The 24,143-nt window shown below is 44.1% G+C and overlaps 1 protein-coding gene across 1 annotated transcript; it reads right to left on the bottom strand.

Annotated features, from left to right (window-relative positions):
• Positions 1–1,233: 1,233 nt before the first annotated feature.
• Positions 1,234–24,068, bottom strand: LOC119460898 (DDB1- and CUL4-associated factor 6). The gene is made up of 19 exons (XM_037722020.2): positions 23,683–24,068; positions 23,357–23,418; positions 21,719–21,811; positions 21,560–21,637; positions 21,199–21,417; positions 18,008–18,143; positions 17,602–17,762; positions 16,489–16,551; positions 15,725–15,824; positions 14,614–14,865; positions 13,965–14,175; positions 12,713–12,948; positions 12,100–12,196; positions 10,423–10,521; positions 8,039–8,195; positions 5,665–5,821; positions 4,958–5,046; positions 3,775–3,883; positions 1,234–1,603 (listed from the first exon to the last, which is right to left on the bottom strand). Exons 1-19 carry the CDS (start codon positions 23,768–23,770, stop codon positions 1,530–1,532), a joined length of 2,481 nt encoding a protein of 826 aa, XP_037577948.1. The 5' UTR covers positions 23,771–24,068; the 3' UTR covers positions 1,234–1,529.
• Between the last annotated feature and the right edge of the window lie 75 nt (positions 24,069–24,143).

The raw sequence follows: 24,143 nt of genomic DNA, 5'->3' as shown, positions 1-24,143 counted from the left end.
GGGCCAAAAGAATGGAAAATGAAGTCATTACAAAATATGGCCCTGCCTTGAAATTTATTAGTTCATGGATTTATAAAGCAAGAGGTCCCAGAAAGAAAGCTGGGGAACTCCCTATAAAAATTGAACTAAGAATAAAATGTAGAAGGTAATTGCAAATTATAGACCACGTTTAAAGCCAAGAGGAAGGAATTATCATTGCTGGTTAAATAGTCATGAATTCTTTCTTCATAAAATTAATTCACAATATGTGAAAAAAATTTTAAAATGATCAGAATGATGCAGTCTTTGTCGTCATGCAGCTTTCTTCTGGCCAGTGGTTGCTGATTAGGTTATCTTCACGCAGCCCCCTACAAACCTCTCGAGATTTGCACTTTGTTACAGGAATACTGAAATGAATATTTTTGTTTGTTTGTTTCGGGTACTCAGTGAGTGTAAAATTTCAATTTTTCAACCTTGCAATACATTAAATCACAATACATCACCCAGCCACTTAAAAATTCACCAAATGCAGCTTTGCTTTCAACATGCAGCAGTAAACTGTTACACCATGAATTCGAGGTGTGGTATTACAAACTCCTTGCGCATCAGTCAGCCCAGTGCAGTGGTTGAAGATCGCACAATGACCATGCAATGCCGAATTGGCCAATTCGTGCTTCCTCATTCTGTGCTCCTTTGCATGCAAACCTGGTCCTTCGCTGCTACTTCTCCGTGAAGGGGGTCCTTCTCACCTTTCTTTTTTTTCCCGTTTATCCTGTGAAGTGCTTTGTACTTAGTACTCGGCTTTAGGTGGCACAGTAACAGTGTTGGTGCAGTATTGGTGCATGCAGTACCATGTGACCATGTCTGCTATTTGTAATGTGGCCGGCCTCCTGCTTCACAACCGAAGTCACGCAGCAATTCGTTTGCATTTTGAACTGGTGGCATTAAAAGGCAGTGGAATTAGCTGTTGCACCCTCAAGGAATTGAAGCATGAAGCTGTAATTACTGGGTCAACTGCTGTTCATTAATGAAAATATTGAGGCAATTTTTCAGATTTTGTGTCAGTGCAGCAAACCTCGTTAACAAAGTCGCATCCAACACCCTACGTTATACTTGATATTTGTTTCATGCTGATATTTGTGAGAACCATTTTCGATTAGCTTTAATATATCGGATTCGACTGTACTCCTTAGACTAAACAAAAGTGTGTAGAAAGCAAAGCAGACTCGGAACTGGGCAGAGAGGCCACTGGGCCACACAATTTATTCATGCGCCTGAAAACTTGGTGACATTGCCCATTCTACAGTGTTCTATGGACAACTTATTTGCACATTCAACAGTGGCAACCTGGCAGGAACCACTTCCAATAAATAGTATAGGACTGCAGCAATGAGGAAAAAATATGTTGCTGCATGGAACAGTGGAAAATTAATTAAACACGGCATGATCAAAACACTCGCAGATGAAAATAAATCTGTCTGGGCGGTAGACTAGGCAATAAAGATAAGCTTTTGAAATTAAAAATGCAAAAGAAGAAAGGTGAGATTTCATCAGTGGTTGCTGCTGTCAGAGTCGTCTGTTCGAGCATCGCGCACCAGCCGTCGCCAACCCTGAATCCCAGAACCTGAAACATACGTCAACGTGAGAAAAATGCCAAGGGGAGGGAAAAGAAAAACTTGGTGTGGCAAAATGTTGGACACGCACAATAAAAATTTAGCAGTTTTGCCCAATGGGCATAGCATTGACAGATATAGCAACGCTAAACCTTAGTATAACTAGCATTATGCGGGTGTGACATTCTTGCATGACACGGCTGCGCACAAGGCAACTGCTGCTGGGCAGAAAAAAACAGCGCCTCGGCAGCTACCAGGCATTTTGCAACACTGGCAGAATTCAGAGCGCCACCAATGATGATGTTGCACCTTGACGGTGCACGAAATGAGACAGACAGGTACCACAGCATTAGTCGGCACCCAGTGAAATATTAGATAACATTAGCTTGACATTTGCTGCCCGTTACACCCAGACAGCAGCTCAGCAGGAACGCTAGTGTGCTTATAGTGTACGCGCACACAACACTTGTGGCAGCAGCAGAAGGCAGAATGCTGTCCGAGCCATTTGAGTGGAGTATTGACAGTGTGCCCGCTTCACTTCATCATTTTTTGCAGCAAAACGTACTTCGCGTCTCTGGAGATCCTCCACGCGTGCTCAGTGCATGCGCTGTCGATAGCAGGACAGCACATCTACGGGAATACGCCTTGAATGTCCATATAATTGATCGCCTTGAGCGTCCATATAATTCATCTCACAATAATACAGCCTAGCAGTGAAATACAGTGGAATCTCGATGATATGATCACAGCTAATACGAATTTCCGGATGATACGAATTTTTCTGAGGTCCCGGCCGAGCCCCATTACTTTGCAACGTGCTAGAGAACGGTTGTTACGAATCGATTTTCGACCCGCGTCGGTTGATACGAATAAACGCCGCCCCACCGATGGCCGCGAAAGAGAACAGCGAGCAGTCACGCGCGTTTTCCCTTTCTCTTTTGGTGCGGAGGCGCGGACACGGCGACGGATAGCGCGGAAGCCGCGACTGGGCGCGAAGAGTTTGAAGCGGCGGCGCTTTTGTTGCTTTTGTGCTGTTCCTTTTGTCTCTTCGCTCGCTGCGGCGGCCGCTCTTCCCCACACGCGGCCACCGCAGCAAGCGAAGGCTCATGCGGTCTATCACTTCAACGGAAACTGAGCGGCGTAAGCACAGCGCATACAAAGGTCAGAGCCGTGTGGAGATCGCTTTCAAGATACGGTGCGCGCGACAACACCGACAGCTGGCACAGGCTCAAAGTAGAAGAACGCATTTGTTGGCAGGAGTAAAAGCCCCCCCCCACTCCCTCCCTCCTGCGCTACCTTCCCGCTTTGCTCCTATCGCGTGGGAGATTGCGTCGCCAATTACCCTTGGCTCGATTGCAAGATACGCATTTGGTGACGTAGCACAGCGTCGCCACGCCCCCCTCCCCCTCCCTCACCCCCACGGCCTCTCGCGCCACGGAAGTCGCGTTTTCTCTCCACTGTGCATTCGCTCTCCGTGAAGGCGCGCATCCCCCACGCGCATTTACTGGCACATACGGCGCACAGCGACGATTTTATCGCCCCTGGACTCATGCTCCACGTATCATGCTCCTCCTCCGCATCGCCCTCGTTGATCTCCTCTCCCATTGGTGGGCGCCCCTCATTGAGAAGCGTGCTCGCTACCGCTCTTGTCGGCGAGATTTTACCGCGGAAGCCGCATTATAACCGGTATTTCGTCTCACGCGGCTGCACTGTAAGTGGTATGCGTATACATGGAGTTCTATGGGAGGGTAAACGAGTCGGAAAAGGCCGCATTGTAGCCAGTTCTTCGCTATAAACGGTTACGTTATAAGTGATCTATACTGTAAATGCTTTTTACGTGCATGTGCCTGAGTGAGTTAACCTCTGACTCTTTAATTTAGCTAGTTTTAATTGTGTTTCGATGATAAGAATTTCGGCTAATAGGAATATTTTTCGTGACCCCATGAGATTCGTATCATCGAGGTTCCATTGTATTTGCAAATGAAGCTAGGTTTACGGCAATACTGTTCCCAAAACCATTACCAAGTACAGTTAAACCTCATTATAACTACAAAAAAATACATTCGTTATATAGGCATATACTATTTGTTACATGCTGATATCAGTGAGAAACGTTTTTTAGATTTAGTACTTCATTAAATCTAAGTCAAAGGCCAAGCGTAAAATGGTTGACAGCAAGTACCTGAAGATCGCAGGTGGTTTAACGATGCAAGCATACGAATCATGAAGGAAGCTGGCACAGTAATTGTGTCCTTTGTTTCCTCCAGCATCACCTCGTTGCGTTTTATCATCTGTAGAGAGAAGCGAGAAAAAAAAAATGCAGTCCAATAACTAACTGCATGTCTGCACGTCTGTAAGCAACCACTGGGTATGCAGGCTTGTAAAGTGATTCCATTTTCCATTGTATATCATATGCACACTTATCTTGGGCCAAGTAAAATGTTCTCGGGTGGTTCGTAGTTCAAGCTCAGTTCACCAGAGGCTTGGAAAAATCCGACAAGCATAACCCATCCTCGAACGCTTTACACTATAAAATTGCACGCAAGACGATAAGTTCAGCTAATGCACTTTCGGGTTAATAAACATGTGATGCATGCAACGATCGAGAAAATGGGCTGCAGTTGGGTGAAGGCTAATGTTCCTACAGATACGAGCACAAAATCTGTTCAGGAAACAATGGCAACAGCTGTTTCGGTAAGCTGTTCTCCACAAAAACGCCATGTTTTTCTCGCAAAGGCTCACATTATCACCGAAAGCTGAAGAACATTTTTAAAGGGACACTAGAGAGAAAAATCTACTTGAGCTGTCGTAGTAAATTACCCTTCTACAATGACAAAAAGCCACAATTACTGTGAGAAGAGGCTTTGTAAGCCAGAAAAGACTCGGAAACAAAAGGCGGGTGGCAACGCCACCGTTTAGTTTCCGCTCCAGCTTGTCATGAATTTTGACGACATCTGCTCAGGCCTAGTTAGTTTGTTATCAGTAAAAATGGACTACGCTGTATTTTAAAACAGCCATAGACTGAACTTAACAGGTTTCAAGAATTTTTACTCAGCCACAATGGCCAAAATAAGAAAAATACATTTGAAATCTGTGACGTAACATTAACATGCTGGCGTTTCGGCGTGATATTCAGGAAATGAAACTTGGACCTTCATTTCTCTTCTAATAATTGAATTATTACCAGGAAGTTAACGAGTATATAGAGTTTTGAAGGGATGCCTTACCAGCACAAATAGATTTAGTGTTTCTCTTTAATGTCCCTGCAAGTGCAACTGTCAAAATCCAGTGCATAGAATATGGCACATGTCACTTGTGATCTCTGCTACACTGTCATGGTAATCAATGCTCATTACTCAGCATACCTCTGCAGCCTTTTCAGTGTCGAAGAAAGGTTCTTCCCGAAGAGGAGCCCAGATTTTGATGTCATAGTCTATCCCACTTGATGCCAAAACTGCAAAACGAGTAAGCCAAAGGAGCTCAGAGGGGAGATGGATTTTGCACAACATACATCACAGCACATACTAAGGCTGTTCTTTTGATCACTGTTACACCAGAGAGTTTTCTAGTTTGCTAGCAGCAGGCACCTCAAGAACCGAAATGTCAAGGCAAAACTACAATTCCTGCAATAAATAAAATTAAATGAAACTGTGTTCTATGTGCATAGTAATTACTGACTCTATCAGCGACATACTGTAATACTATAGATTTTGCTCTAGAACAGCTGCAGTGGCCTGGCCATTTGTGCACTAAACTGCTGCAATTGTACAGCTTGCTACTGCTACCATAAGTGATTAGGTACTGTTTCTACTGACAATGCCATACATGAAAATAGTCGTGTGGCAGCTGTGTTCACTAGAACTGTAAAAGCAGTGTGTCACTGTCGATGCAGACGGCACAAGAGCTTTAGTGCTAGGCATGCAGGCCTTAGTAAGGTGGACCCTTGCCCAGCTTTATTGTCCTTAGACTTTTAACACAAGAACTGATTGGTGTCTGGGACAATTTCAGACATCAAGATGCAGCTGCATCAACACTTTCTATGCTGTTTTTGAGAAATGATCAAGCAGCTAACCTGGGTCAAATGGGTGCGGCTGCAAGCAATTCACAACATGGTGGTCTGCCTCCATGATCATGACCAGCTCGCAGGTCTCCTTGTGCCAGATAAAGATGTGGCCGCAGTCAGAACCACTCATCACAAACTCATTGCCCCAGAAGGTGGCCTCTTTGATCTGCGAAATTCACAAGACAGCAAGGAAGCAGACATGAATAATTGTGAACTGCAAACAATACTGCACGAGCACGTTATCAATTGATCAATCAATTACTGATGGATTTTAGGCAATGAAATCGCCACTGATGCAAAAATGCTTCAGATACAACAGGTGCATCATTCATTACTAATGCATAAAGATGGCTCTCTCAAGCAAGTTAGAAACATTGCAATTCGTTTCAGGAAGCGACGGTGTCTTGACTTGATGTCTAAGGCAGTTTCCTTCCTGCGCATTGGAACAGAAACATGCCTTGGCGTCATTCACTCTCGGATGAACAATTTTTCAAGCCATGCTGAAGGGCTATTGTGAGAAATGTTCTGCAAGAAATAAGTAAGTCACTTCTCTCACACTTAAGTTAAAACTATGATGCTGCTTGGTTTGTGTCTTGTCACTGATTACAGACTCTCTCACTCTCCTTCCCAAAACCTGCATTTCCTTCATCGTGCCTCTCAAGCTTCATCGGTGCCTCTCAAACATCGCTCAAGCTTTAGGTGTGATGCCTCAGCCACTGTTGATTGACCTTCAACCTGATCTTAAGTTTGGCGAACAATGCTCACTTGACTCCAATTCATTTCACAGCTCCCCATCGTACCACCCATGTGTGCTACCTGCACAATGGTGAGCAAGCAGCCTGCAACATTACAGCCTTGATACTCTCCCCGAAGCGTTCACCTCTGTCATTTATGTCAGGAATAGAACAACATTTGAGACAGCAGTCACTTTCTGACAGCAACGGCAAAGCTGTCTAAAGCGAAATTTGGCACACACCATTCAAAGCAACTCGTCATTTAAACAAGTCGCCAGGGGCGTAGCCAGGGGGGGGTTAGGGGGGTTCAACCCCCCCCCCCCACTTACCCACCCTTTTTTCTCGTTGCTTCGCGCTGACATGATTCAAGAAACCGGTGCTACTATCACAATTTCATTCCTGGGCGCTTTTGCTTGGGTTGGTAATTTACAGTGAATCATGTCTGCATACGGAAAAACGTGTCGTGGTGTTTGTCAAGGCTTTGGCACTCTTGTGAGGTTTTGGGCGAGAATGCGTAACGTACACACCCAAACCAGCAATGTACACACGAAGGGGTTGATGCCAGCAGTGAAATTCCACCGACTCGCAACAGAATGCATGAAACAGACAGCCGACAAGCATAGATTACTGCTGTGCACAGTACAGCATAAGTAAACTCTTGTTGCATGCGCTGACAGTTCTCATCTGAGTTCACACGTCCTGAGAAATTGATTATGTGCACTATGCACTGAACAAGACTGGAGTTCATTCCTGCATCACTGTTGCTGCTCGACTGATCACTGATCAGTCGAGATTCTGTGAGGTACGAGCCCGCTTCCTGTTCGCGCCAGCGTAAGTGAAGCAGAAATGAGTTGTACGTACTACTTAAAACTGCGTACACATGCCATATCTATGCTGTGCGATAAAAGAGTCTGTACAATTCTGAATCTGTTGACGCAAAGGCAAATGACTGCTGCACACTCGCACACAGCGGAAGACACAGCGGCCTATGCACTTGCCGCAGGAAATGCAACACTCTTGTTTGAGGGAGCAGGGCAACGAAAGCTTCGAAAAAAAAGCATTACGCGTTTTTGCGCGTATTTAAGTTTTCTAGCGCAAAGACGCAGCGAACAAGCTATTGCTATGCGAGTAGGTATAGCTTGGTCACACGTGCATTTTCACGTGTATAGTCAACCTCAACTTGTAAAACGCACTTCGCCCCGACGAGGACGACGCCATCTAAGCTTAACAAAGATTAACGATTAACGATTTCTTCTCCGATCGGGCGGGTCGTCTCAATGATGCGTTTTCGAAGACTGGTCCATTGAGTGGCGCGATGAGAGGTCGTTGCACCAAACGCCCACTGTACCTGTCGTACTTACTGTATTTTACTGCGCTTACTTTACTTTTTACTGAATTTCGTCGCATGCGAGGTAGGGGGGAGGGGTCCCATGTCTTTGATATACATGCATAGAGTCTGCTCAAACTACCGATATTTATTATCCATCACGTCACGTAGAGGAAAGAGCGGCCCACGAGCGGGCACATCGGTGACAAACTCTGTGACCTTGGACGGCCTCGCATTTGACCTTGGCTCCGACTAAGCAAAGAAATGTTAAACGCTCACATAAGCAATAATGACGAGGAACGAAAAAGAGTCTGGAGCACACCATTGTCCTGGAGTTACGGTGCCCAGTGTAGCGCTTCCGAGCGCGAGGCCCAGTCACCGTTCTTGTGAACGAAGGCTCCTCTACACACTCCTTCTCGAGATGCAAGTCTTCAGCCATGGCACGTAAGACACTGTCCGAGTCGGGCACCACCGGCTGCCTGAAAAGACGCAAGCAGTTTTTGGGAGTCAACAGATGCCACCTTTCATATACCTCTGCACACCTGCTAACCTTAATAATTTTATGGTAAAATGCAGAATTTCTAGAGCTTTTTAATGACTGTTGTATTGACGTCAATAATTTTACAATTTTTCATTTAGCAACTAGTCAGGGCAAAGCTAATTTCAAAGGAGTACAAATGCAGTTGCTGACCAATTTTTCAGAGCCTAACTTTTAGGACCTGTCGATTATTCGGACCTAACCACAGCAACGGCACCAACTCTTAAACTAAGGTATAATGGCAACCAAAATGTTAGCCACCATTATGTGAATATTTCATGAATAAATGTCAAACATTTCTGTTTCTAGAAAAAATCATTCTTGGTGTGACTATAAGCAAAGTGTCTGTTCACAGCTTCCCCACAGAACAAAATTTGCAAAGCAATAATAAACTATCAGCAAGCTGAGTAATCAAACAATTGTAGTATAATTCACCAGATCCTAGTGTTTTTTGGGTTCAACTGCAATAGCTTTATATTCTGAGGCTGGTGGGTCTGAACTCAACTTTTGCAATCAATCCATCAATTCTACATCAACAAGACTAGAAAATCAAATTACAATATTCTAAGTTCAAATTACTAGCACTGAATTAAACACAAACATATGTCATGATGGCAGTCACAACACGTTCTTGTAGCTACAGTAAAAGCTCGTTAATTCGAATTTCGTGGGGACGTCCAATGAGTTCGAATTAAACTGAAGTTCGAACTAACGAAATTCATTGAAAAAACAGCAGGAATTGAGACCGGGTTGTTGGAAAATCACTCAAAATATTTACTTGCGAAAATAATCCGTGATCATTGTCTGTTTCTCTTCTTTGAATGCGATCGCTATAGCCTTGTTTTCCAACGCGCGAACGTGGCAGAAAGCATCCTCTGCGTCTTCCTCGAAGCTGAAGAATAGACGCGCGACACGCATAGCCTCCATTAGTTCCAAAGCTGAGGGCCGCGTGGGTGCAGTCATCCTCTTCGTCATCCGCACCTACATCGACGACGGGCGCTTCTCCACCAGTCACCTGTGCGATGATATCATCGTCGGTGATTGTGCCGCAGACCGCTGCACAGCGATCTGCATCGACGTAATCGTCGAAGGTCACGTCCTCCAGCGCATCCCGCAATCCGGCAGGAATGACCACGGCCGCTCGTCGGGCTCGCAAGCTGTGCCCTCATTGGTCACACAAAAGCCACTGTGGCGGAAGCAATTGGCAACAGTTGTTGCCGTGACCTGATCCCAGGAACGCACCAACATATGCAAGGCCGTGAGCAGCGTCACATCGTAGCGACACGGCACCGAACGACTTCGTAGCTCTGACGTACACGAGGCCTAGCGACTGAATGTGCGGCACACAAAGGACACGGAGACTACGCAGACACGTTCGGCACGAACCACCACACGATGCGAAAGAGCGAGCGCAATGACGACAGTGACGCCGCTGCGCTCGCGCCATCTATCGTTGAGCCTTGAAAGCTTGCGGCGGCAGTATAAAATACCACCACGCAGCGGCGCGCAGTTCGAATTATCGATAGAGGAGCCGATGCACGCGTGAACTAACGAGTTGGTTAACCCATAGACACCTATATATTGTGGCCGGACCATGACCATCAGTTCGAATTAACCCGAAAGTTCGAATTAATGAGGTGCGAAATTAACGAGCTTTCACTGTACTAGGTGCATAAAAACAACTTTGTGAGGCTAACGTGCGTAGTGAAACCTGGTAAGCACTATGTGCGGGCAAGAAGTTCGCATTAGAGCCATATTCAGATGAGATTACTAAATCTCAGACAAAAATTGCAAGGTCTCTTTATAGTAATCTCAAATTCTGTCTGGAAGCACCACCTGCTGTGCAGAGCGGCTGCAAATTGTTCGGTCTTCATCATTCAGCAGCTTGCCACTTCTACGTCGGCATCAATGCTGCACATGTTCTTTCACGTCGACATTGCCTAGATTCAGCTCATCTTGGTCAAGAAATAGATCATTTGTTACTGCATATTGCAGTCATCCTGCTGTCCTTGTCCCATGAGTGAGTTCTCTTATGCTGTTGACAAACTATGTCAAACCATCCCGAAGGTAGTATGCTTTGACCAGAAAAGGTGACAAATCGCTGCTAGCAGCACTTTCACTCAAGGCTAAAAAAATAATAAATAAATAAAGTAGGAAAGTGGGGTCACCTAGACACAGAATGTGCTCTGCTGGTCACAGGAGAAGTGCTGTCGCCTGTTCGCTGTGGGCTAGCCTCAGAAGGTGCTCGTGGTGGCGTTGCAGATTGTCTGCAGAACTAAGCAATAGGACTCTGAAAGAGCTTCAGCTGCACATAACTGCTATGTAGCACACTAGAGCCATAGAGAAAAGATCAGCAAACTGCAACAAGGTCAACTCAATCATTCTACAGTAGTATTATGCATCTGACAGCACAGAAGTATGCACAGCTTTCGTACCTAGGGTTGCCAATCGTGCCTAATTTAACAGGACAGTACGGACTTTTGATTAAAAGTCCCAAGTCCCGACTTGACGCAGTCAGGACAGCGAAAGCATCCCGACTTTTGTTTTTCTCTATTGAATAACGGATTGGCAGCTTTCAAAGCCACGAAATTGGTGTCAGCCGCAGGTTATCGGACCGATCTTCCCATATAATTCCGTTTTCTCCATATTGAATAACAATCAATAAACCAGGGCCCATTATCACAAAAGAGTTCTTATGCTAGAACTAGTCATAACAGATGCTAGCCAATAGTGATGTCGGACATATCATTAGCTAAAGCACCCAGCCAATGACAAACAGCATTTACGAATGCAAAAGCTTCTCGAATTTGGTCCCAGGCTTCATTTTTATAATGCGTCAAACAAAAGGACACTTTAGTTTTTGTTGTGGGTCTAGTTCTGTTGTAGGCCCCATCGTTCACAGTACCTCCATCTCTATTCGTAGAATTGTTAGCCAGGCAACTACTGCACCTTTCTTGATGTAAATCGCGACATGGTAGGACTAAAGAAATCCGCACAGACTGACAGCTCCTGGCACTGAAAGGATCAGTCGTTGCCAGCCCCCTCCCCTCCCCCCTGTCGTTTTGAATTCGTCCACTCGAGAGGTTGGCAACCCTATTCACCACCAAGGGCTTTATTTACGAGCAATCAACTCTAGGCACCACTCTCGTGTGGTGTCAAGTATGGTAAAGTGCCTTATTACGGTCGGGAGCATTCATTTATATCATGACATTTCTGTTTGCTGTCTTACCAGTGCACTCGACAATGGTGCAATGTAATAATAATAATGCTGATGGGAACCATGCCCGCTCTCAAAAATCTTTCATCAGCTGGTGCATGATAAAGGTTATTGTGGAGCTCCGTGGCTTTGCAAGAGTTCATCATAACAGAGCATGAGGTATTGTTGAGGGCCACTCGGAGAAAACATGCAAGTGGCACCCAAAACAGCAATACCTGGTCCAAGGACAATAATGATGACAACAGCGTGATGATGGCACAACAATGGCATGACAGGTCCCACACTGCAGACCGAAAATCAAATGCCAAGTGGAGAGAAGAGCTATGTAAAACATACACAACTACCTCTGTAGAAGCACAGACCCGCAAAGGACAAGCATTTTCATAGTGGTGTGAAAAAGGGTTAAATACTCTGTCTTCAGGTTGGAAAACAGCAAAGTGAGACAAACATAGTGCTGGATCCACAGTCAGCAACATGTCCTGTACATTTCATTGCCCGGCATTTTCTGCTGCTTGCTAAAGTAATTTTATTGGTGTAGGTTTGCTAGTAAAGAACAAGAGGGAGCAATTTCTAATGAACTCAGTGTTGTGAAAAGAAGTCCGTAGATTTCAAAAGTAAGAAAGCTCACCTCCTCCAATGAAAAGCAGAATCATCATTCAGGTTTGGATTTTCATCTTCGCTCGTGTTATCGGCACTGGCGTCCCTTGCTGCTGCTGATGCAGCTCCTAAAAAGAAGAGAATTAGCTCTACATCAGTAGCCAGACAACAAGAGCAAAGTAAACTGAATTTGTCACGTAAACAATGTGTCACTGTATCAGTAAAGTCATGCGAATGCAATATTATCGGAGCATATTACAGCAGCATTAGTACCTTCCTAAGTCTGTATTGATGATGATACCATAAGGTTAATGTGCAGTGAACTTCCTTGGCACGATTATAATAACATATTCATTTAGCACAGTCAAACCTTGATAAGAACTAACACAGATACAACTATGCTAATATAATTTTTTTTTTTCGATGACCTCAACATGTATGCAGCCTTTAAATTAATGCGGATAAATAGACTGTATTGCTGATTTAGAGAGCTGCACAGGACACAATCAGGTCCCATTTACAGTCAATTCTCCATAATAGTAAAGCCTCTAGGAGTAAGTCTTGTTGCATTTGCTTGCGTATCAGCTGGAGAGAAAGGAACATTGAGGCAACATGGCGATTAACAATGCTGACGCTACATTCACCTATCTCTCTTGATGGAGACGAGAGATCACCCAACAGCGCGCTGTCTTTCCCGTTTTCACGAGCCGGAGATATGTTCTCTGCTGCCGACTGGAAGCACTCATTTTCAGAAATGCTCTCCACAGAGTCCTGGAACGCAGCATCGTCGTCATCGTCCGACTGGTTCGGCGAGCGCCGAGGACCAGCTGCTGGCACTGGCTGCGAGGCATTCTTTGAGCCATCCTGCCTGACACTGCCACTGCAATCAGGAACAAGAATATGCTGTATGTGCAAGTTAGCATTTACGCCTTTTTTTCTTTTAAATTTACTATCAGCGTCAAATGTTTACGAAGCACAGGTTCCACAGAAAACTGAATTTCTGCACGGCTTAGAACTATGCAGTCAGTCATAGGTGGAGCACCATGCTCATCACACGTATAGATGTGGACTGAGATAGTGCATTCCAAGCCACATGCCCAATGGGAGAGAAAAGTTAATTTCAATCAAGACTTCATGTCCGGAGCACAGTCATGTAACTTTGCTAGCCAGACCAGGCATGATGGCCAGTGTGACCAAGCTTCTCCTACTTTTCGATGTGGCCGTGGTTTTCGTTAACCACTTTTCCACATGCCCAGGGATTGTATAAAGTAAGCTTTCACAGAGATTCTGTGCCATGTAAACTTCGTGGAAATCTATGGCACTAACTGAATTGTTAGGGCAAACCTAGTTGCAAAGACAAACGGCTAGAACATACTGCAGAGCACAGAAAAGATGAAAGTGGGACATGTTCATTAAATTGAGGAAATGTTACAATAAGGGCCACTTCTTGGCCACCGATCAATGCATTTTAACTCTCAAGGTAACCCAGTAAGTGCAGTGTAAACTATTGGCTATGGTGTACAATGTGACATCTCTTTCAGTCACTAATGCCCAAACAAAACTGAACGCTCGGACAGCATCTTTTTTTTTTTCTGTTTCGATGTTTTTTGTTCTCAGATTCGTCGCTAAACAAGACCAAATTCATCCAAGTAGTGCTCAATGTAGTATTCCCCTGTGTCGTTTGATACAACAGGATGCTACATTGAGCACTATTTGCAACCACACGCTAGGAAACGAGGAAGACACACTTGAAGGCAGGAGCAAAAGTTCAGCCAATGTTTAGAACTTTTTGTCCTTTCTCTGCTCAATTCCTTGAGCCTTTGCACTGAAGTTGCAACCCATTCTCTATAGACGTACCCACTAATCCGCATTTCTCTGTTAACAGGAGAAGCCCACCTGCTGCATGCTGGACAAGCATCTCCCAGTCGCTTCTGCTGCTTGCTGTCGTCGGATGTCGCTTGACCAGAGGTGCTGGCACTCGGTTGAGATAAGTCCAGTGCCACCACATTTGACGATGAGCCCTGTGCTGTGGCCTCCCCTTCCCTCTCTGCACTTTCTTGCTGAGCAGCCCTGCTCGCCATTTTTCGGCGGATGCGTTGCTTGATAGCTGTAAATGCACAATGATGCATGAAGCAACTAGGTAAGTCTATATTTGTTGTTTCTATGAAAGGCTATTTTTAACCTGCGCTGCATTTAGGTCATCAACACATTGGTTTTCGTATTTAATCCACAGTAACACGTATCAAGGAGGGCACTTCCTCTCTCACTTAACGATGCACAGCCTTTGCAAAAAGAAATCTAAACACTAAGAGCACGAGTGTTGCCAATTCATGGGTGTGTCATGTTGAGTCTGCAAAGCTCCTGCAACCAGAAGGTAGAAAGCTGCGGAGTGTGTGTGCAACAGTCTGCCTCTATTTCCTGAGCCGACGTGACAGGAGACCAGCTAGAATTACCGAAGTAAGCTGCGGTCACGTGTATAGTGGCTTCGATTCTTTCGACAAAGCCTGCGTACATCTGAATCATAAAGACAGTGTGCAAAGTTCACCTCTGGCAAGCCTCACGCTTCGCGAGTGCCTAGCCACGGTGGCCTCAACGTCTTCATCTGTGGAGCTGTCGCCTCCGCTGTGTCCAGGCGAGGCTGAAGATGAAGACGAGAGTGACGAGCCTGCACGAGGCCTGGCAGTTGCGCCTGCTGTTCTGCCAGCTCCAGTGGACGAGTTGAACATGCGTGTCAGCACGTCAGACATGCGTTGCATCAAGCTTGCATGCAGCGAACGCGGCTGTTGTTCACCGAGTGCTGAAACACAGACAAAAAAGAATATTAAAATCAATAATAATGCGCACACAAAAAATACTGTTGCTACAACAAAAGCACTTCCACAAAACAAATGGTGTCAAGCCAGCGCCTAGACATGATTCCCAGAGTCCCGAAGCCTTGAATAACTGTCCATCAGCACATCTGTACAATGTTGCTCTTGGAGTTCATTCTAGAGCACAGTCAACATGTCATTGGCCAGCATTTTATGTAACCGTTTTGCTTCAGTCAACCGGTGCTATTACTTTGAGAATGTAGGGCTGTTCACAGAAGCATTTCCTGACTTCTGCTTTTAACTGAACATTAATGCACCCTTACAATGGCAGTGCATAACACTACATCATAACAGCACAATATTTTTGCTTGCAATAGAATTGTCTACACTGTCATCCATAACACAAAACAAAATCTTTGCAATACTAAAGGCAGCAATGCTGAGTCTATTCAGCTACTATCAGGGGGGAAAAAAAGAAACATTGTTTCAAATTGTGTACAATTTAGTAACACAACTGATTGTGTGAGAAAGTGTATAGATACTTACAATGAGACCGCACAAAGTGCCCTGCTGAACTTGGAAAAAAAATTTTATCTTTAGAAAGGCAATAAAATTCATCTTAGCAAGTCAACGGCACGAAGGCCGACAGGAACTTAAACAGGACAAAGAATGGATCAAACTAGCCCGTATCAGCCATCCTGCTAAATTAAAATTCAGTCCCGAGAGCATACAACAGGCAAGGAAATAATGTGCACTTACATGCTCTTGTCATACTAACCTCGACAGTAATAAGGAAAAAAAATAGTGGCTACCGGCTAGAACAGTTTAAAATCGTGAGGAACTCACCCCTCATTTCACACTCAGGCCTAGCATTGGGTCCGGTGTCTGACCAGTCTCCACGAACCCGAAGACGCTTCATTGAAACATGACATTCCTTCTGCTTGGCCTGAAAACACATAATATACAAAATGCATCCAATCAGCAATCAAAAGAAGAGAGATAACTGAATGTCCTAAATGTGAACTTTCTCACAAACTTGATCAAGAATCGCAATGCTCTCATCATAAAACTAGTTTACGGCAACCATAATACACCACAACAGCATGCATGCATGTTTCAGGTAATGTTTTCCGCTAAGTGCAACACAATGGGCCCACAGTTTACAAGTCCAGTGTTGATAAACTACGGCTAGAGATTGGATTTCTCAATATTTCACCTTGCTTTTTCCAGTATTTAGCACGCATTCGTTGGTATTTGTTTTTCTGAACAATATCGGTAGTCATCATCAGCTTTTTATTGCATGTGTGTGAATGCGAGGAGGTCAAGAGGGGGTATAACGTTTTCTTGCATTACTGACACTCTCTGGTTTTATGAACCGCTCGCACGCATTTACACATGAGTTGACTGACACAAAATGGGGGGTAATACGAAATCACCAAATGAATTCATTCTGCAGTGAACATAAATAGACTGATCGTGGTCATAATGAGTGCCAAGTGATTTTCGAATATTAGGATTACCAGCTCTCTTGAATCCCTTACCGGAGAGCACCAAAAATTCCAGACCCCTTAATATAGTACATGATTATAAAAGTGACGGCAAAACATCACCTCTGTAGCACTGCAGTTCCTTCCATCTGTGCCATATGATTTCGGTTCCTCTTGTGCACTTCCCTGCATGGGAGACATTCAAAACATAGTTTGTGTACATAGCTCACCAACAATGAAAAGATGCAATAGAGCTGCACACTGCCGAATGTGTCATCACGAGTAAATGTCCAGACAACATAGATGATGCCGCATTTCTTCCTCTTTTTCGATTTCTTTCTTGCAACATAAATATGCAGCCTCCATTAAAATAGTGCAATGCGAACTTGCTTGTGGAACAGTGCAATACCCTAGTTCCACGAGGCGTGTTCAAGACACAAAGAAGTTTAGCTTCTACCACCTCCTGCTGTCTTTCCATCAAGTATTCCGCTCCTGCGGGCACATACAGATAGTTGTTCTAGGCCACTAGTAGTTCTGATGGCGAAATTAATTCAATCCACCCTAAATGTAAACGAAAAATGTGGTCACTCCTCAATGGCAAACACATGCAGTTACAGCCTTGTCTCAGTGAAAGAAACATGCCGTTTGTAAATGACCAAAAAAAAAAAATTGCCAGGATTAATGAAAGAGGCATTATTATACTTTGAATTTTGCCACAGATAATCCAACTCTTTTATCTATCTATGGTAATGTCCGCAGCTAAAGAACTTGCATTTTTAGGCCCACATTGAACTTAGTTAGGTCCTTCGGTGTGGACCGCACATGCCGCCATTTTTACACTTTTCTTCTTCTTTTTGTTTGCACCAGATGCACATTATCACTGTCTATGTATGAGACTTCACCCTTTTTGGCAATAAAATTCAGGTGAAACTTTGCGCTTGTGCCTGACAAGTCGCCCGTCTTCGTCCTCCAGTTTATGTGCAGAAGCCTGAGGAGCAATTTCTATAACCTGAGGAGCAATTTGGATTTCTTTACTGCTCATTATGCACCACTATTATTATTCCACCACTAAGCACTGATATCATATACAGATACACTTTTTGTAGATGGTGCTTGCTCTCACAATTGCAAATGCACAAAAAACATGGTGGTGTAATAAAAAAAAAAAAAAGAAGACTAAAACATAGAATCAAGTGCCAGTTGCACACACCTCTTTTGAGGGTGTGCACCACATACCATTGCATCAAACAGGTAGATGTAGTCTGAAGAGTAGCTGACCAGCATCTCCTGCCCGTTGGCACTGTACGTCAGCGAAGTGATTCGGTGACTTCGGCCCTCAAATTCAGGAACAGTGAGCCGTGATGTCATGGCATCCATGCTGTTGCTCATGAAATTACCTGGCAAGGAAAGGCAGAAACAATGTACTACGGTTTATTACAGCCACGATGTATTACAGCCAAAGGACCAATGTTACAGAGGCAGTAGATGCTGGATAAACAGCTATAATTAACGTAAGCACTTCAATCCGCAAAAACAATAATGAAGTGACGTGAACTACTCCGCAAGTACGGCTCTTCACTGATCATTTTCTAAATGGAAGAAACAATAATGAGCTAAGAGTTAACAAATACCAGTCACTCACCGGTTGCTCGAGTTCCAAGCATTCGCCGGTCAAACACCCTGACAGCAGAGTCTGAGCACCCTACGGCTAAGTAGTACGGTGTCAATGGATTCACGGCAATTGAAGTAATTGCACGATGGCAGTTAATCAGGACATCCTGCAAAACAAGAACAAAAAATAATGAACTCAAAAGATGTTGTCTTTCTGCATGAAATGCTTCTAGTGAAGCCAGACTGTTAATACAGCACAGATGTCACCTCTTTTTTCTGTTACTCACAGTTTTATTTGTAAACTTCAATCAAGTAGTAGGGAAATTCTGGCAGCCAATACGAAATATACAGTTGGCTCACATTAAACTGAAATCAACAAGACCAGAGGCTCTTGTTTTAATTATCAAAGGCCTGAATTATCTGTACGTTAAATCATAGACAATCATGCTTGTATACACAAAGCATATTTTTGTTCCCAATCTACCATCACCTGTACGGGGCAGATCACATTCGTGGCATCAGGTAGTATATAAAGCAGAAAACGAGCGCAAATTGCGATGCAAGTGCACCACGCGAACGGAGCTCACCGCGGCAAGATAACACGTGGAACTCCAGCAGTTATATTCCAAATGTTATTTTGCTGTGCGCGTTAACATTCTCGCGTATTTAATCATGTAAATAGGCGAAGAACACAAAAATTATGGAGAGAAAAAAAAAGGAGACATGCGTCTTCCTTATTCTGTTTCTTGAGCTGCTTCGCCGATCGGACATGTGTCAGTCATTCTCTGTCCGTTGTAGTTCTTTTATCTTTGCAATGCTTCCCCATTCTTAATTGCTTATAAACTAGCCCAATCTTCAGTCACGGCCCATTTTATATAGCTTAGAGCGACGGGAGCCGTCGGTGGCGGCGAGTGTGAACACGCCACTGCGTTGGCATTCGCCGTCGATGCACAGCACAGTCGTGTGCCGGACTCAACCAGAGTTTGGAATTGCTATGAAGGAAAATGTACATTAAAAGAAAGACTGATACACTGATAAGACGGCAAAATAACGACAAATCTGAGTGTTCGCCTTCGGTGCCCAAGCTCCGGAGTCGTTACACTGCGGAGGCGAAGACAGGCAAGTGGAACACGAAGCTCTTGCGTATGAACGGTTCTTTTATTAACGTTAGAGCAACTAGACCATAGCAAATCAGCGTCGGAAATGTACAGTGCCCAGCGATTGAAGCGCGCGGCTGCCGCCGTTTTTTTTTTTTTTTTTGCCACAGGTGAGCGCCGTGGGACCAAATGCAGTCATAATGCGTTACTAAGGTTCTCGCTTTCACTCTACACCACAATGCATCAGTTTGGCGTCCTCAGCGCTTACAGTCAGTGCAAAAAGCGCTGGCGGCCATGCGATTCGAGTATCGCGTTTCAATTGCTGAGCACTGCACGCGCTGTTGCCTACAGACCGCACATATAGACTTTCTGCCTGAAAAACACGATGCCGACCATATAATATTAGGCTACATATATAAAACAGGTGAAAGATTTGCAAAGAGGATTGTTCATTGAGCAGTAAAATGTTTTGATGCCATATGTCAATAGACAATTACTTCATAATTCATTGAACTAGAAGTTAAATATGTGGTATTCCATACATTCCTACAAATGCTGCTTGAAAGCCACCTATGGTAGTTAAATCAAAGCCACCTTTGAAATTGAAAGCCACCTATCGTTGCTAAGTTATCCAACTTTGAGTTATCGCAGGTTGACTGTAATGCCAATCAGTATGTGCAACCATAGCAAGTGAGCCTCAGGAATCCAGATTTTTCATGTGTCCATCTTCCATGTAGTTTTCATGCCACTACAACACCTTACAACACACAACTGCAAACCAACTGGAAGCTGATCTTTTGTGGAGCCTCCAAATTTAGCGAAACTTTGGTTACTTTCTTATCAGCAAGAGCACATAATAATTTCTGTGGGGACTCTTTTCAAGCTATAATAGGCAATAAAGATTTCTGATACCACTTTTTCATCGAGGAGTGGTGAAAGGGCAAATAAACCAGGTTTAAAGGTGACATATCAGCAATAATGCCTTCATTATAGATTTGTTTCTCTGGACTGTATTATGTCTACAAATACTGAAACGAAATCTTTTCACAGTTTCTGAAAGTCTTGAAAGAGGACTTTAGCTGTGTTATACTGTCGTTTGAGAGACACATTCAGCCATTCAGTGCAACTTTCCATCAAGCAATATGCACGTAGGTGCAGTACTTCCCCAGCATGGTACTTGGGTAAGAACCTCAGCTGAGAAAAGCCCAGAAAGCCAGCGGTCATGCAGCAGAAGGTTTATAGTTAAGAGTAACAGGGTTCTTAATGAAAACAGAAGAGAACAGCTCTGCTACAAGCAAGCTACTTCAGGTGCAGATGAATGAAATGATATGAAAGATTTAAATAAAGAGAAGGGAGGAGAAGGGCAATCAAGCATCCATCAACAACAAGGTATCCAGCAGCCCCCCCCCCCCCCACCTGTTGCAACAATAAAATGACTTCAATAGCTCAAGTGGTATCACCTTATGTGCTCCTCAGTCTTTTCAGACTTGGCTTAAGAATGATCTATAACAGATGATTTTATCTTAAAAAAGGTGGTGTCACCATCCTGAGTTAGCATAGCTTAAGTCCAGTGTTTAAAAAATGCTGTACAGCCACATGCATAATGCTGTGATCAACTTAAATAACCAAATGGGCCAAGTTCTGCACCTGCAAGTATTCCCTAACAAAGTCTCCTGAACAACAAAGTCTCCAGAACCAAATGCACTTAAAACTTGTTCTCGGTCGGGTTGGTCTTTACTAAAAGACCAAATTTAGCACTAGAGAGATAACTCTACACAAAAAGGAACACAACTACAACACTGCCCATGTCATCATTCCTTGGTGTCTTTGACATCCAAACAAGACAGAAGTACACGTGAAGATACAGACTTAAAGAGATGAACGGTATTTGAACAAGAGATGTCTCTGTAATCAACAATTGAACGCACAGGGGCGTCCTGACGAAGACAAGCCCCTAGTCGAAATGTCGGCTCCAAAGACTTCTCTTCCACGACCTGCCATTATTGATAAATATGTCATTTCTGTAACAAGTGTGTTTTCACGCACTCACACACTAGGGTCAAAACTTTACAAACAACAACAAACTAACATGTCAGGTGTGTAAGACATCCTCCACAACACTAACCTCGGAGCAGTCATCAGCAGAGCAGCTCGTCTTGGTGCGCAGGTCAAACCAGCGCACTGTGCCATCTTCACCGCACGAGAGAAAGCTGTGGGGGTCATTCGGAACCGTGGCAATCTCGTACGCAGTGCCAAAGTGGCAGTTGAACAGATTGCGCAGGCTTGTCTCCGGACGCTCCACATCTGAGAAAAGTATGGCGCCATCTCCTGAGCAGGACACCACCTGAAACAAGAGTGTGCAATCACATTTTATGTATTCATCAATTCGCTATAGCTGATCAATGAACAAAAAAAATTGTTAAGCTACCAAAATAGGGAACATTGTTATCTTGCTTACAAGCATAACAATCAACAAAGGCACTCACCAAACGATCTCCAGAGCTTGGAAGAAACTTTGCACTGAATATATTTGCTGTGTGGCCAGTCCTTATCTGTGCCAGAATCTGCACAGGCAATGGAAAATTCACTCAGTGATCATTACAGACATTACTCCTTGTGTCTTATCCTGCACTGATATAACATACCACATGTGTGTGTGCATTTGTGATGCACAAGTGTTGATCGTCGGAGCCGGACAGCAGATATGTGCCCGCATCATTCCAGCAAATAGTGTTCACCTGCAAAGTACAATTTTCATAAGCAAGGCAACAAGCGAGGAATGCAAGCACATTTGAAAGCATTAAATAATACATTCACTGCAGCATTACTTTTGGGGGTCCCCATTTCTGCGCGTCATGAGCCAACGGCGGATCATGCGCTGTTGCATCTTTCTCAAACTTCGGAGAAGTGACATCACTGCACTTGCAATCGGAAGCAACAAAAATTAAAGCTGCATTAATTTTTTGCAAAGGATTGCTACAACGCTACAGGAAACACCTTTATTTTTATTGCAACACAGAAGGGCACCGTGACCCACTGGTGACCATGCCACAGTGAGCATGTTCAAGCAAATAAAAGGCCATTAAGAGTGCCACAAAATTGACCTGCCCACTTTATGTGTCTTGCCTGCTTTCCTGCATCCTAAGGTGTGAGTGAATTAAGCCGTTTTTCTTTTTCCCACAGGGCAACACACCAAATTGCAAAGCATACAGCAGTTGTACAGACGTGCATTAGCTAACATTTTTCATGAAGACTTTTGCAAGAAAATGCATTTATTAACTAGCTGGCTCTTGCAGCATGGCCATATGAACAACTTGAATCACATACTTGGTCTGAGCAATGACGCAGTAAATACAACCTATGGACATTGAAAATATGCTCTTGAGAATGATTGCCCTGTGATTAAAAAAGGGCAGGAGTTTAAGGCGACAGCATGTTAAGTGTCAATTTATTTTTTGTTCACTGCATCTGCACTGCATTTGTCTATACCAGAGAGGACCAGCCACTAGCAACTTCAGCTATACATTACACTGCCATTATCCTAACAAGAGCAGGAACGCGACAGTAAGTAGCAACTTGACATATGTGTTCCTTAAAGCAGGCAACTTATTTGCATTTAGCAAGAGTTATAAACAAAGTCACATATCGTATCATACACTTGCATTAAACACATGTCAAAACAACACAAGAACAAATATGACATATGCGAGCCATATAGAGAATGTACCAGCAATAACAATTTCACATAAAATTTATGTCACTAAATATATAAAAGCACGTAACCAGATACATGCAGACATATTCAGTACAGACAGATGACTGTAGTCCCAAATAAATTTAATACAGCATATGCAATGAGACATTTCGGTCACATATATATATATATATATATATATATATATATATATATATATATATATATATATATATATATATATTGCACATAATTAAGCAGCCTGCCCCCCAGCCCACACATGCATCTTTACTATTACGTACGAGTTTTATGCAACGTCCAACGTAGTTTAAACAGTATAAATGCAGCTGTGTGCACCCATCGTTTAATGGCACCTTAAATCGTGATGTAAGAGCCTGCTCTAAGCACCAGTAGATCTGTATAGAACATATCTAATTATACAGATCGCAGGCGCGCGCAATGTAAAGTGAATAATATCACATGCAGCGCAGAAGCATATAGTTGCGTGTTCCGCACTGCAATCCTTTCACAACAGCGAAATAAAACGAGAAGAGAGCCAACAAAAGAAGGATATGCGCGTCGTACTCACACAGCCGTTGTGCACAGGAAGTTTGACTTCAAGGCGCAGTTTTTGTACGAAGGACAAGCTGCCTGAAAAATGATAAAAGGACAGAGATGAAGCGGCAGAGTTAGTAAATAATAACAGACAAGCGCGGCTCACAGTAACAAGCGCGTCTCGTCGGCGGCACCTAGATGGTGTAAATTATTGGGCGAGGTTTATTTTTAGAGACTTTTGCGCCTCGACGCGCACATCCGTGCGGTATGCTTACGGCCTCCAAAGGCTCTGTCACAACAACACGAGAGCATATCACGTCGGCGACACCGAAATAAACGCACGTCGCACGGCGTACGCACCTTTCGCGGCATCAAATAGTTGGTACGGCGTCGAGTACCCGTAGTGGAATCCTTCGGTTTTCCAAAATAGGCCTTTCCTATTGAACATCGCGATGCGTACAGTCGTTACCTCTGTCTAGAAGCGATCATTTCACTTTGACAATTACCACAGCGTGCGTAAAGCAGTCTTTTGACGCGCGACTATGATATCAACAAACGGATCATCGCCTCTTGTTTCACTCCACCGACCAGTTTCTGCTTTGGATGGCCACGGCCGCAACAGCAGCAAGCGGAGAGTGGGCCAAGTGATCAGCGCGCAGCTTGAGCAGCACAAGCTACAAATTGGCGACGCTAGCCCCACGTAGACGCTGAAATAGCGTCACAACTCGTCATAAGACCTTATCTGCGTCGTTATGAATTACTGCAACGAAAAACTCGGGACGCTGTTTGCTCAACTTGCGGCTCTAAATAACCATCGCACC

This window comes from Dermacentor silvarum, chromosome 8 (genome assembly GCF_013339745.2).
Source record: "Dermacentor silvarum isolate Dsil-2018 chromosome 8, BIME_Dsil_1.4, whole genome shotgun sequence".
Lineage (NCBI taxonomy): Eukaryota > Metazoa > Arthropoda > Arachnida > Ixodida > Ixodidae > Dermacentor > Dermacentor silvarum.
The sequence above is the reverse complement of the archived record's forward strand: the minus strand, read 5'-3'. Positions and strand labels throughout refer to the sequence as shown.